The sequence below is a fragment of the Neodiprion pinetum genome, chromosome 2 (genome assembly GCF_021155775.2).
Source record: "Neodiprion pinetum isolate iyNeoPine1 chromosome 2, iyNeoPine1.2, whole genome shotgun sequence".
Taxonomy (NCBI): Eukaryota; Metazoa; Arthropoda; class Insecta; order Hymenoptera; family Diprionidae; genus Neodiprion; species Neodiprion pinetum.
This window is the reverse complement of record NC_060233.1, coordinates 19,048,990-19,064,301: the sequence shown is the minus strand read 5'-3', so window position 1 is coordinate 19,064,301 and position 15,312 is coordinate 19,048,990. Positions and strand designations below refer to the sequence as shown.

The window sequence follows — 15,312 nt, the reverse complement described above, 5'->3', positions numbered from 1 at the left end:
CACGCGAGTTCTCGTTGGAGGAACTTCGGGATCTCGTTGAGGACGCGCGAGCTGCTCGAGTGAGGCCAAACAGCCAACATTATATAAATTACGGTGATATATGTACGGAAATAATTGTAGAAAAATGGGCGAATGAAACTATCGTAATAATTATAGATGTCGAAAATGGCGATGATGATGATGATGATGATGATGATGATGATAATGTTAGCGAACAGGATAACGATAATGATTTAATGGATTATTTTGAGGAATAAGCCACGCTAAATTCACAATTGTTGATTATATATTTTTCACAAGTAAAAATTCATAACATTTAGATTTTGTACGACGAGAATAGGTGAAAGTTGTAATGATTCTTTATGATTTTCTATCAGTAATTATAATATTGCAAGCGGGTCGTACCTAAAGTTAAAAATAGCCACCTCGTTTTATTTATTATTGAACAACATACACTACAGAACAAGAAAAAGGTAAACTTATCTTTCTAACATGGGCGTGTCCGATTGTAAAATCGAAAAGAACGCTAATAATCGTAACAAAAGATATAGCAGGCACAAAAAATAGAAGGACAGAATAAATTAATAAATAAATTTACAATGGCCGATCCATGTATAACTAAAATCTAACGACAAAAAAAAACGGCCGGGCTTAAGGTTATAAAAGATAAAATGAGCCAATAGGCGTCACAAAAGAGAATTAAAAAGAGCGGTACCAAAAAAAAGAACGAAATAAATATGTATAAATAATAAAAGGGACAAAACAAAACAACACAGAGCTACTGGGAACCCCGGGGTCTTCTGTGTAGGCCAGGTTCCTTCTTCTTGCTCACGAATATCTCCTGTCCTCCAGACTACTCGGCAACGGGATAATCAGTTTGTGTGAAATATACATATAAGAAATGACGCGGTCCTTTCGGATAGGTGGTTGGTGACCGACTAATCGCCTTTTGGCTCGCTTGGTCTCAGCAGCTCCGTACATGCGGATTTGAATTTTCGTTTACTGGCAATCCTGGCCAGCCTCACGTGACCAAATCTAGCCCGATATCTCGCACAAAGTTATAAAGATATATATTTGTAATGTATCCTATCTCTAGATTATAATTTTATCGAATAGTATATTTTTTTAATTCTATGTATAAGCTATGATATAATTGAGATTAATTCTATTGAATATTCTACATGTAAACCCGGATGTAATTGTATATATTGTGATAAATTCTATTGTTATTTTGGTAAATATTGTCCATATTATCTATACACACGATTGCAACCTAGACAGTCTTTAATCAGAGGATTCGGTCTATCCACGATATCGCAATCGGATCCTGGTGTGTAATGTATGCTACATCTGCGGAAACTTGCGATGACGTAGTCCATTTTCATATTCTCTGGTAGTTTATCCCACGCATCATTGATGGAGTTTGATGCGAACGCGTGGATAAATTCTTTTGGTAAAAAAGCCATATCCTCGGACATCATTGCCCTTAAACCGTCCAATTCTTTGTACGGACGGAAGGATTTCTGGAGGGAGCTGGTACACTCCTTCGAATACCAACTCCTTATTCGCTGCACATTTCCAAAGGCGCAATTGTATGCCGGGATGTATAGTCGAAGCTTCTTCATAGGTGAAGTTGCCTCGTAGTTTTGAATAGAACCTTTTTTATCAGTGTGAAGGATAGAGGTTGAGGTTTTCTTGAATAAAAAACTCTCGCGTTTGAGCCATCGAATTATGAATGTTTATTGGCTCTTGTGGGAAAGGCCTTGCGGCATAAAAACCCACGACGGATGAACTTGTATTTGTAAACGTATAAAAGCATGTGTCGCACACGTGAATGTGTCGATTGTGTATATGAATGTGTATATGCCGGTTACAGCCCGTTTGGCTCATGCCACCGCGATCTCGAGTGCGTTTCGTACTGCGATTTTTGTTTTATTCGATTCGATCGAATTTCGTATGATTTGCGTTTGCCTTACTCGGAGGAGCGAACGCATATGAGAGTATGATTGGTGTTGGTAGTACACCAAGAGCGCTTGGGCTCGTTGTATGATGAAAGGGTGCAAGACCCTTGGTATGTGTGTATGGGCACTCGGTCCCGTGTAGAATGAGAGACACTCGGGCCGTACTCATCTACCTTACTCCGTGGAGCGAACGTATACGAGAGTATATTTGGGCCTCTCGTCTATGGTCGTGGTACGAGCGAACGCACGGCGTCACTCACGATCGTCACTAGACGGACGACTTAACTGGACTGTTTTAAAAAATGCGTGATGCGCGCTCGCCTCCTCGTCTACGCGAGATTTGGCATCCCTGCGGAGACGAATCGTTCGAGCGCGGCTCGCACGGAGATCGCAATGACACGGGCACAAAACGACGCTGAGGCACTGAACACCCTCCCCCCGTTGGGAGTGCTAACGAACAAAATTATGCAAACAGTAGTACATGTCATTAACCTTATTATAATTGATCCTTTTACAACGATTACCTTAAGTCTAAAGTTGATATTTTATGCATAAAGAGTAAATAATTAATTGGAATATGACTTTGAAGAAACTTGAAGACTTGGCTTACATCTACATAGTATATTGACTGAATCTTGCGTAAGTATGAATCGAAAACTTGAATTTGAAAATTAGAAAGAATTAATTGTAAATTTCAACTGAGAAGAGTTCGAAAATTATCGTTTTCGTTGAATTCTCCCGATAATCTCAAGAACTTATGGGCAAAGCGTAAATCGATCTCGTGTTGCGTTTGTAGAGTCCTCGAGTCGTTTTTACGGTGACCACCCTGACTACGCCATCGTCTCCAGGATGTAGTTCCACCACTCGACCCAGTCGCCACTGCATACATGGTTGGTTCTTGTCAATCAATAGGACTACCGTGTCCAACGCGATATTTTCGGCCGGATTTATCCATTTCTGTCTCTTTTGTAACTCGCTCAAATATTCGAGTTGCCACTGGCGCCAGGATTCTTGTCGTGTCTTAGTGATCAGTTGCCACGAGGATATTCGGTTGTCTGGAACAAGCGAAAGATCATTTTCCGGCAGCATCGTGAGCGGTCTTCCAACAAGAAAGTGCGCGGGGGTTAAAGCAATTGGATCGTTTGGATCTGTGGAAATAGGGCACAATGGGTGCGAATTGAGAATGCCCTCAATCTCGATTGCCAGAGTAGTCAATTCTTCGTACGTAAACAAAAGATCGCACATGACGCGTTTAAGATGGTGTTTACACGATTTTACAGCCGCCTCCCAGATACCCCCGAAATGAGGTGAGAGGGGCGGATTGAAATGCCACCCAATTTTTCTGGTCGACGTAAATTCGTACAGTTGAGAACGGAAGTCTTCGGACTCTCTGACAGCGTAAAATTCACGAAGTTGACTGTTCGCGCCGACGAAATTCGTCCCATTGTCCGAATAGATATGGCCCGGAATGCCCCGACGACTGACGAATCGTGGTAAAGCCACTATGAACGCGTCTGTTGACAGATCGCTTGCGATCTCGATATGAATAGCTTTAGTCGACATGCAAATAAATACGCAGCCGTACACTTTAATGCTGCTCCGATTCCGATGTTTCTTTTCTTTTGCGAGTATCGGACCGAAATAATCTACTCCCGTGTGGTAGAACGGCGGTGCACTGTCTACTCTAGATTTTGGTGAGTCGGCCATCTTTTACGTCTCTGGTTTAGCCCGAAACCGGATGCATCGCACGCAACGTCGCACGACTTTACGTATTTGATTTCTGCCGTCTAGTATCCAGAATCTTTGCCGGATACTATATGTAGTATAATGATAATAATAGGTTTGAAGCTATTAATTTTACTAAAGAAAGATTTGCAGTGTGACGGCAGGTTTGAATTTTATAGAAGTATTTCTTTATTATGGCAAAGTGACAAGTACATCTTTACAGTAGTCCCGATGGTCTTAGACTGACTTTTGCTTAGCTATTAGGTACATGCAGGGCTTCTTGGCCTTTTCTCACCCCCACCCTCATAACCTTACTTATACTTTGAACTCCATACTTCATACCTGGCTCTCTCTCTCGCTCTCACACGACTCGTATCCATCTCAATTATACAATACTTTAGTGACCGAGACTCACCAACTAGCCACATTTCCTCATCTGGCAACAGCATGTTGGATAGCCTTTGTCACAACATAATCCTTAAATTTACGACACTTAAAAATGAACACAATCTTATCTTTACTTCAAAATATAAACTTAACATAGAGAATATTTTTTACTCCTACATATATAATGTCGATTGGATCCCGGTGTGAAAGAATTTTTCGTGCATGTGACGAATCAAAAGGTCGGTTACGTGATGTCGCGACGGAAGGAGGATCGGATTTCTTTGATCGAGCGAGATATCGGCCTTATTTATACGACCACCGACGCGAATCAAGCCTCTCTCGTCGACTCGCGGATTCAGAGATCTGAGTTTTGCGCATTTCACCCTTTCTTCAGATAAAAGACGATCGATTTCGTCTTGAAAGTGCGCTTGTTGGATTAATCGAATAACGCGATACTCGGCCTTCTCAATTTCCTTGATTGTCAAAGCGCCCTTGACATTATTGTTGGGTGAGAAACGTAAGCAGTACGCGACGACACGAATCAATCGTGTGTATGACGAGAAATTTTTGAAAATTTCTTCCGATTGCGATTGCGAGAACATGCACAATGATTTTTTAATCCCCGGTAAATCCTTCTGAGGCGTTACCGCGACTTGCGGCCAAACGGATTCGGGCTGAGCTAGCCACGCAGGCCCCCGAAACCACGAGTCGTTATTTAAAAATTCCCGTGGAAATTGACCTCGCGATAACGCGTCTGCCGGATTCTGATCAGTCCGGATGTGCCGCCACTCCGCGTCTTTACTGACTTCCTGTATCTCTGCGACGCGATGTGCCTCAAACACCTTTAGGACGCTCGGATGTTTGTTTAGCCATTGTAAAACTATTGTCGAGTCTGACCAGAAAATTGTCTTGTCCACGCGAAAGCTCGTGACCTCGAGGACTTCGCGATATAAGCGAGCAAGTGTCAAAGCGCCGCAGAGTTCGAGTCGAGGGATGGTTTGATCTTTTAGCGGAGCCACCCGTCCCTTTGAACAAAAAAGTCTTACGCGAATTTCGCCGTCCTGCTCGCAAGAGCGCACGTATATACAAGCTCCGTAACCCGTCTGACTCGCGTCGCAAAATCCGCGAATCTGGATATCGATTGGGTTATTTGTCGAAACGTATCGGTCAATCTTTAAATTGTTGATTAATGACAGTTGTTCCGCGAACGATCGCCACGCGGAATCTAACGCGCTGGGTACGGACTCGTCCCATGTAGTTTTTGCTTTCCAGCATCGTTGCATAATCACTTTCGGGGTGAGAATCACCGGACCGAGTAAACCGAGGGGGTCGAAAATTTTCGCGATTTCTGATATGATATATCGTTTTGTGATCTTTTCGAAGGGCTCGATACGTTTCACCGTATAAAGTAAGTCGTCATTCCGCGCGCTCCATGATATACCGAGTGTTTTGTGCACAGGACTTTCGTCTGTCAGAAATTCGATATCTGCGGTTTTTTTGCTCAAATTATTTAGGGCCTGCGGGTGATTTGACGCCCATTGTCGAATGTCGAATCCGCCACGCTTCAATATTTCGATCACTTCGTCCCGAATTTGTACGATTTCCTCAAAGGTGTTTGCCCCTGATAACAAATCGTCGACGTATCAGTCGCGCGTTAAAACCTCGGCCCCCTTAGGATAATCCGCGCTCTCATCGCTTGCAAGTTTTTGTACGGTTCGTATCGCAAGAAACGGAGCCGACGACACGCCGAACGTTACGGTGTTTAGTTCGAATACGCGAATTCTTTCCTGTTGGAGCCAAAAAACTCGTTGGTACCGACGATCGCTGGGGGCGATCCAAATTTGTCGGTACATTTTCGCGATGTCCGCGGTAATCACAAGTTTATAACTGCGAAATCGTAAAAGATGCTCGATTAGTTTCAATTGAATAGTCGGGCCGATCATCAGCGTATCGTTAAGCGACACTCCCATGCTTGTTTTGGCGGACGCATCGAAGACAACTCGGGTCTTCGTCGTAGCGCTTGTCGCCTTTATGACCGTGTGGCGTGGAGATAATAACCGGGTAGTGATTCGTCGACAACGAGTGACATATGGCCTAGTTCTATGTACTTATTCATAACGCGATGATATTCCGCTTTAAGGACCGGGTCCGCGTTAAGCTTTTTTTGCAAGCCAGCAAATCGTCGCAAAGCCATAGATCGCGAATTACCGAGGTCTCGATCGGCGCTGCGGAACGGCAGACGAACGACGTACCGTCCCGACGGTTCGCGAGTGACGTTTCGAATGAAATGAGTTTCGCAGCTTGTATTTTCTGATAATATTCTTTGACCAGCGTTTGCATCATCGAGCAACCAGAATTTTTCGATTGTTTCCTTTAATTCGGTCAGTTGGCACGACGTTCGTTTCCCGACCGTGGTGTTTGATTTTCCGCCGGTAACGGCCCAGCCGAGCTGAGTTTTCTGTAAGATGAGATCGCAGCCGTCGCGGGACAAATCACATTGTCCGATCGATAATAATGACAACGTTGTCCCTGACCCGATGAGGATGTCGATCCTTCCAGGCAAATGGAATTGCGGATCGGCCAATTTTACATTCCGCGGTAAGTCGATTGATTCGCGAGGAAAGATTTCGTTCGGTACGTTATCAGCTATTCTCGGTATGACCAGAAACGTGAGAGTTTTGTTGAAATTATCGTGTATCGAATAAAATGTACATTCGACCGCGCCTTTAGAAATTGTATTTGCGTCGTCGATCATTCCTACCGCGATCGTGCACGCGCGTATCGGTAGTTTCAATTCTCTCACAAGATCCTCCGTTATAAAATGCGCTGTCGCACAAGTATCTAATAAAGCGCGATGTTTTAGGTATTGACCGCGTGAGTCTTTGACGCGTATTTGAGCGCTCAGCATTAACTGCGACTGTAACGCCCTTGACGTGAGCTGTGTGTAATCATTTTGCTACATGTAAAATTTACCTTTGTTGTCGACTTAGGTGTATCCGATTGTATCGTTTCTTGGGTCGCGTGGGTGGATGCAGCAGGAGATACGTTGTGCAAAAGAGTGTGGTGAAACCGGGAGCAGTTTTTGCAATGCGTCGAAGTGCATTTGCCGCGGTGCGAGCGCAGGCAATTTTTGCACAACGATGAACCCTTGACGAAATTCCACCGTTGATGAACCGTCATTTTTTGAAATTCACGACACTGGTATGTGAGATGACTCTCCCGTTTGCACACTACGCACTTTGCTGACGTGCCTATCGCTAACGTACGCGCGCTATTTTCTCCGCGCCGAGTCTTGATTCCGCTTTGATCTGTATAATTCGGAAGCGGTCGTTTGTAATTGGTCTCTGTTTTGGAACGCGATACATCTTGTTCGAGCGTACATAAACGAAATGCGGTCTCGGAGACGAATTTGTAAATTTGCTCGAGCGTTGGCGAGGTGTCGAGATTGAGCGTCTCTTCCCACTTGACCCGAATATTGTTGGGCAACGCGCGTTCGATTATCCGGACTAACAAGTGTTTATCTGGTATCACTTCCAATGACGCGAGCATGTTCACGTGTTGGCGCATGTCGTCGACGAGTCGCGCTAAATCTTTATGCGTCGCCCTTTTTACCGCAGGCATCTCGAGGATCGCGTCGAGATGTTTTACGATCAAAATTCGAGTCTTGTCATACGAATCTAGAAGTAACTTCCATGCCGTCCCGTAATTTTCTTCGCTCACGTTATAAATGAGAATTTTGTTTAACGCGTCACCCTCTAGGCAATTTTTTAGATATAGGAATTTTTGTGATTTCGTTATGTCTTCGCGAGAATCGATCATTGTCAGAAATGTATTTTTGAACGATAGCCACTTTTCGATGTTGCCGTCGAACCTTGGGAGGTCGGCGACCGGCAATTTAAGTCGACGCGTGCCGTCGATCGGCAGCGACGTTACGTTTGCTACACCGGGATGTTGTGGTGTTGTCGATAATAAATCTGTCTCGATTTTAGTTATGATCGCGTAGAATCGATCCTGCAACTCGTCGAACTCATCGACGTTGTCACCGTCTCCGTCGGTTAATAATGCGAGTTCATCGTGTAATTCTTCTTTTTTTTTGAAATTGAATTGTTCTTTTACACGATCCGCCCGCATTTTTATGTTCGCGGGTTCAAAATCCGCGTCCTCCGTGAATCGCTTAAGTTTGGTAATGTTCGCCTTTAAAGTCGCACGCTTTTGATTAATAAACTTTACGCGGGCAGCCATTTTACTGAGCTTGTGCGGACAAATATTTATAAGATCTTCGAGAAAAACAGGATACGACGTCTATGCGTTCGATGTCGAAGCTCGACTGATTCTCAAGGGTTGGTTCTAAGCCTCTTCCCGTGCAGCGCGTATCTTTTCGAAAACGCGCGCGAACTCGTTCGTCTTTCACCGCATAAGATCAAGAGACCGAGCGCGGCCCGCGTCAAGTGTAAACAAACCCCCTCGTGCGACGGTTATCTTTCAACGCCTAGATATCGAGACTCTCATAACAAAAAACGAGACCCTTGTTTTATACACGTGATTGTCGGATTTATGCATGCTACGTTCTTCACACAAAGCGAGCGTTGGACCGAAATCTGTTTTCGACTACGTCGAACGTTATGAACTATAGAAAGACGTATAACGCCAAAGAAAGTGTATAATACGATATTAAGAATCGTGTACCGTTTGCATACTTATCTTTTTGTAGATGATGATCGTTTTCCATCGATGGCGAACTGGGGGGTGATGAATTTGGAGACGATGGCTGACTAGTCGAAGAGTGTTACGATTTATTGAATACGATGTACGTTTGCACCTTTTTCTTCTTGTCCTCTATGTGGGCGTGGGTTCGCATCCCGATTCTGACACCAAATTGTATAGTCGAAGCTTCTTCATAGGTGAAGTTGGCTCGTAGTTTTGAATTGAACCTTTTTTATCAGTGTGAAGGATAGAGGTTGAGGTTTTCTTGAATAAAAAACTCTCGCGTTTGAGCCATCGAATTATGAATGTTTATTGGCTCTTGTGGGAAAAGCCTTGCGGCATAAAAACCCACGACGTATGAACGTGTATTTGTAAACGTATAAAAGCATGTGTCGCACACGTGAATGTGTCGATTGTGTATATGAATGTGTATATGCCGGTTACAGCCCGTTTGGCTCATGCCACCGCGATCTCTAGTGCGTTTCGTACTGCGATTTTTGTTTTATTCGATTCGATCGAATTTCGTATGATTTGCGTTTGCCTTACTCGGAGGAGCGATTGTATATGAGAGTATAATTGGTGTTGGTAGTACACCAAGAGCGCTCGGGCTCGTTGTATGATGAAAGGGTGCAAGACCCTTGGTATGTGTGTATGGGCACTCGGTCCCGTGTAGAATGAGAGACACTCGGGCCGTACTCATCAACCTTACTCCGTAGAGCGAACGTATACAAGAGTATATTTGGGCCTCTCGTCTATAGTCGTGGTACGAGAGAACGCATGGCGTCACTCACGATCGTCACTAGACGGACGACTTAACTGGACTGTTTTAAAAAATGCGTGATGCGCGCTCGCCTCTTCGTCTACGCGAGACTTGGCATCCCTGCGGAGACGAATCGTTCGAGCGCGGCTCGCACGCAGATCGCAATGACACGGGCACAAAACGACGCTGACCCACTGAACACGGGATGTATTCAGAGTTGTCATCATACCAAATTGAGCCTGGCGCTGCTGCTTGCTGGAGCTTATTCGCTGGGGAGTATCCATGGTTCACGTCATGCCACGGTGCCGCTTCCATATACCTCAATTTTTCCATTGCAGGGGGTATGATATGCAAATTACCCATATCAATAACCCTTGTTGTACCATCAACGATCTTCGTCAGCTATTCTTTCATCTCCGCCCCTTTGACGTATACGTAACACGCATTTCCAACTATTTTTCTCACAATCTTTGTCACGTCCTCGTGAGATTTGTTGCCCGCATTCCATGATATTCCGTGGTGATTGTGTGTCAACCATACATTGGTAGCTCTACATTCAAGTGGTAAGCTTGCCAAATCATAGGGCAACTTGAAAATGATGTAATCCAGACCCGACCCGTTCACATTCATGACTGCGACTTCCTTGGGTACAAACTTCATGTTATGACCGATAAAACATTGCACGTCTAGGATCATCGCCATGTTGAGGATCGGGAATGTGGCGCTCGATTATATACTGACGGATAGTATGTGGAAGACTGACTATTCCATCTCCAGCACACCCGCTTTTATCCCCTCGTGGATGAATTTTGTGGAAGTAGAGGGGGGTCGCATAGTTTATTCAAGGCACATAACTGCATGAAAATTCAAACTTGTTGAATTCTCCACCAAGGTATTTCATTTGCAGACGATTTTCCCTGGCCACGCTACACATTTCAGTCAGCTGACCGAAATCTTTTTGTAGAACTCTTACGATTCTTGGTGGTAAGAAGACGTTGTATTCTCCATCGATCGTCGCCAGAACACGTACCCAGAATTTTGTTTTGACCAGTCGTAACCCGATGATGTCATACACTCCCCCAATTTCGAGTTCCGACATGTTCTTGGTTGGCAGATTCTCCAGGCGGCTGACGTGGTTAACTTTTGCTAGATCAATCGCGTTTCGAGGTTATTTCACGAGCGAGAACAGTTCACAATGAGAATACGATGAGAACAGAGTGACGATCACGATAGACGTACGCTTTATATACCACCCACCCCCCACTACAATTTTCCATTGGACAAGTCTCGACACGCATATTGTGCGAGGAATTTTTATGGGACTCTCACTGCCCCAGATTGATTTAAGTGCATCACCACCAGCAAAGTTCACTGTCGGCACCATCTTAAAGAGTAATTTCCTGGAATTTTTTTAATAGATCTAGCGGGTTTTCACCCTATCCGATTTATGTGCGGCTTTCCGGCGCCAAACAAGTCTCGACAGGAATTATTGTGTGTGTGTGTGTCAAATTCTACGAAAATAGACATCTTGCGGCAAATCGCGAAAATGATCAACGGAGGGCAGAGGCGGGGGGGGGGGGGGGCGTTGCAGATTTGCGAGGAAGGGGGGGGGGGGTAGCGCCGCAGATTTAGGGGTCAGGGGGGGGTAGCGCCGCGGATTTAGGGGCGGGGGGGGGGGGGGGTAACGCTGCGGATTTGGAGGGGTAGGGGCGAGCTAGGGGGGAGCGCCGCCATCTTTGGATTAGAACTCTCGGTATATACATCACTCACACAAAAGTATTTATCAAATTTGTTCCAAAAGTTGGCAAATGATATTTGAGAAACGTAGGACGTGTATGTATCACAAAAGTTTTAAGGTTTTTGTTGTGAAAGAAAAAAAAAGGGAGAATAAATTTGTTCTGAAAGTTGTGAAATTAAATAAAAATTTTTCTTGAAACAGAAAATCCCCCTTTTCATCACGTACCAGGCGGGCCGCCACACCCGCCTGGTAAACGATAACGTCATTTCGAGGGTTGTTATCGTCATTACGGTCACCGTTCGCCATGTGCACGCTCATTGCCAACCTTACTGATTGTACCAGAAAATCGTAAAATATTTCGAATATCCACTCTATAGGCACCCGCACATATTGTAAAATGTTTACGTACTCCATTTTTTTCTTGAAAATAGCGTTACGTCCGTGAGTAGAGTTACTCCTGAGCGGTAAGAGCAAACTGGTTGGCTTCGCTTTTAAGTTCCAGGACAACCGGAAATCAGGATGAGGATCGAATAACGTAGGGTTTGTTTGAGATATTACTAATATATTTATTTCGAGGAAATTCAGATGACGGTAAAAACGAAGTGTGCTGTATGAAGCTATGTAAGAAGTTCAGATGTGACGTTGTTGAGAGTTGGAATAGAAGTGTCCCTCGAGACGCGAATCGTACGGGTGCAGAAAAGGTGTGACAATGCTAGGAGTAGGGAATGGAATTTGATGAGTAAGCGTGATAGTGAATAGCGTGAGACTACGTAGAGATAAGAGGACAGGACAGAGACCATGAGATTAATGTAAGAACTGTGGGAGAGTTAGCGAGTAGGAAAAATAGAGAGAAGTGGTATGCTGGACGTAACACCCCCCCCCCCCCCCGTCAGAGGGAGCATAGCGGTAGGTATGGTCCCGAATATGGGAAGCAAAAAGGTGGAAATGTGAAACATGATTTTAAAGTATGTGCTTAAAATTAGTTTTACAATTTATCTTATTATAGGTAGTGTATGGTTTATATTCTGGATTACGTATGAGCGTAAGGCATATAGTTATAATACTACGGTTACATAATGTTGTTTAAAGCTAGGCGCCTAGGGTTAATGCGCATGGAAGCGGGTTAGTACATTTAAGACTAAAAAACAATGATATCTTTGATTAGCTGGGTACTAAGTAATACTATATATTTTTTTTTTTTTTTATACATATCGAGATACAGAGTTTGACCTATTCGTTCAATGATATCGGTTATGAGTGTAGATATATTTTGGGCTAATTGTAAACTAAGGGTATAAAATCGTCACTACAATCATTTTAGTGCAGTAGTGTACACAAGTATTTATTTTACTTATGTCTGTTTGACAGCGCAACAGCAGATCTTGATAGTAATATTGTAATTGCCTATTTGTAATAAGGTTTTCGTAAGGTGGGTGGGTTTAAAGGAAGCGGAGGTGGTGTGTGAGGAACTGCATGATGGGTTTCTACTTCGTTGGGAATGGGTAGGACAGAAGAAGTAGGTGGGTGAATAATAGTTAGCTCGATTGGATTGTCATACCCTGTTTGTATGGCTCTAAATGTCTGGTCCGTTTTTTTTGTTTTGCAATGTGTGCACAGAGTAATGACCCTGCCGAGGCATGAGTGACGGTAGAATAAGTATAGGGTTGCGAGAGATAGTAAACCAACACCGCTGTAAGTAAGAGTGTCTTTGATGTGCAACATATAGCGCTGTATGCGGTGGTGTGTGCTGATATCAGTAGCTTGTTTTGCGATATCCTGCAGCGATAGTCCGGTATTGGCCAAGGCATGTACATCTATGTGCGAGGTTTTGTGGAGTGGGGGGATTGCAATTAAGGATAAGTCGGTGGAAATATTAAAATCAAGACTGAGGGATACTTGACTTAGATCCAAGGTAACTTTGGGGACGTAGGAGAGGGTCTCGGTAGATTGTGAGCGTTTCGAAGTTTTGAGAGTGACCTCAGAAGTACTAGCCGTACACAGGTCGTCTAGGGTGATAATGCCTGAACCGGAAAGTGTGACACGAGAGGTCTGGTCATTTGGGCAGAGAGTATGAAGAGTCTCAGGAGTGGAAGCTGAGAAAATCCAAGAATTAGATGTTGATAATTCCGTCCAGTAGGTTCCATCGAATGCGGTCAATCTGATATCACATTGTTTTGAAATTTTTCTGGACGGGTTCAGAAAAAGGTCTACCTCGCAGAGTTTGTGAGTCGACGGTCGGAAAAGCGGTTGTGTCAACTTACATATGAATTTTCCTAAGGATAAAATGCATTTACTAAATTTGGATTCCGAGATTTGAAAGTACGACGCTCGGTTAAGTGCTATAGCTATGTATCGCTGCCAGGTTGAATGTAAGCGAATTTGTTATTTGCAGAGTCGTATGTCTGTCTAACGGGGACGAGAAGCAGTCGGTACAGGTCAAAAGCCTCGGAGTTGAGCAACGGAATAGATATTACATAAAGCAGTCTGGGTTCGTAATACGCTATGTCGATTTTAGAGATTCGAATCAGTTCTTCAGCGTAATTTGGATCCATTGGAATAGGAAACTCTATTTGTGGTCTGAGTGACTGGATATGTTTAAGACTGGAAATAATTTGTTGTGGTGATAGAATTTTAGGGTGGACGATACCTTTTTGAGCGAAGAGGATAGCGTTTACTAAGCTGGACAGGTCAAGTTCGTATTCGTTCAAGTGTCGGTCCAGGTCAATTAGTCGGTTAAGTAAAGTCGTTCTGAAGGTATTGTTGGCGATTAAGGCTTTTGAAATAGCTGCATCAGTCGAGAGGGCCGTGAGTAATTTATGTTGTTCGCGGTCGTGGCTTATCATGCTGTCGATTTCTTTCCCGTAGACGCCCAACGTTGACTGTACGATATTTATCTGTTTGTTAAGCAGGGATGCTAAGTGCCTACTGTCGTTGTACAAGTTGTCAATTTGTTGGTTAAAATATTCTCCGTCTTTTACGTCTAGGGTGCCGAATAAGGATTTTGATACGCTACCAATGAAATTAATCGCGCCTCGTGTTCCGCGATGGTGGGCTAATTTAGCAAGTTCGGAGTGAGTGGATTCGCCTGTGCGATGGCCAACTAAATATTCTATTCGGTTTTGGTACAGTTTCATGGTTTTTATTCTATCAGCCAACATTTGAATATGGTCGCCGGTGTAACAGTAGTTTTTGGCGACAGAGCATTTACCTTCTATTATGGTTAAGAAATCTGATGCTTGGTCAAGTCGGTCGAATAAATATTGGAGGTCTATGTAGTTCAGCAAAGTCCATTCTTTGTTATATGTACGTAGGTCTTGCAATTGTTTGAAGAAGATTCCCGGGTTCTGATTCAGTTGCTTAAGGGCGTTGCCTATGCCTCGACGAGCGCGCGCGAACAGAGACTCACGATTTTCCTTCTCATTTCCTCATTTTTGAAGATAATTAGGTTCTTAGGGGGTCATTTTGAAGATAAAGAATAGATCTGTGTCGCCGTTTTTGCCGAATTTTCGATTTCGCTCTCAGATTTGCGAAAAACGTACTTGAAAGTACGTTATCTTTGAAGTGAGACACAGCGAACAGTGAATTTTTTTTCGAAATTCGGCGAAAACGGCGACACAGATCCATTCTTTATCTTCAAAATGACTCCCTAAGAACCTAATTATCTTCAAAAATGAAGAAATGAGAAGGAAAATCACGAAGCATAAAACAGCAAATTTTTCGCGCCAAAGGCGGGCGGCTGCTAGCGCCACGACCGCGTTGGCCGGCGACCATGCGAATTACAGGCGAAGAGAGTAGACTCAAACCCCCCCACTACAATTCCCCTCGTTCGAATCCTCATCGCTCGGCACGTGGATAGTGTTCCGCGCTTTTATTTTTGCTTGTGTTTTTCTACCGTGTTTTTTATTATTTCGAGTCAGTATTTATTCCCGCGATGGGTAAGAAGAGAAGGAATCTGTCTGTGAAGAAGAAGAAAGTACCCGGCATAAAGAGTTTGGCTAAATTTCGGGAAAAAATGAGGTAAATTGAATTATTTATAT

The 15,312-nt window shown here is 43.9% G+C and overlaps 1 protein-coding gene across 1 annotated transcript; it reads right to left on the bottom strand.

Moving 5' to 3' along the window:
- Nucleotides 1–2,708: 2,708 nt before the first annotated feature.
- Nucleotides 2,709–3,668, bottom strand: LOC124212218 (uncharacterized). The gene has a single exon (XM_046612094.1). It carries the CDS (start codon nt 3,666–3,668, stop codon nt 2,709–2,711), a length of 960 nt encoding a protein of 319 aa, XP_046468050.1.
- Between the last annotated feature and the right edge of the window lie 11,644 nt (nt 3,669–15,312).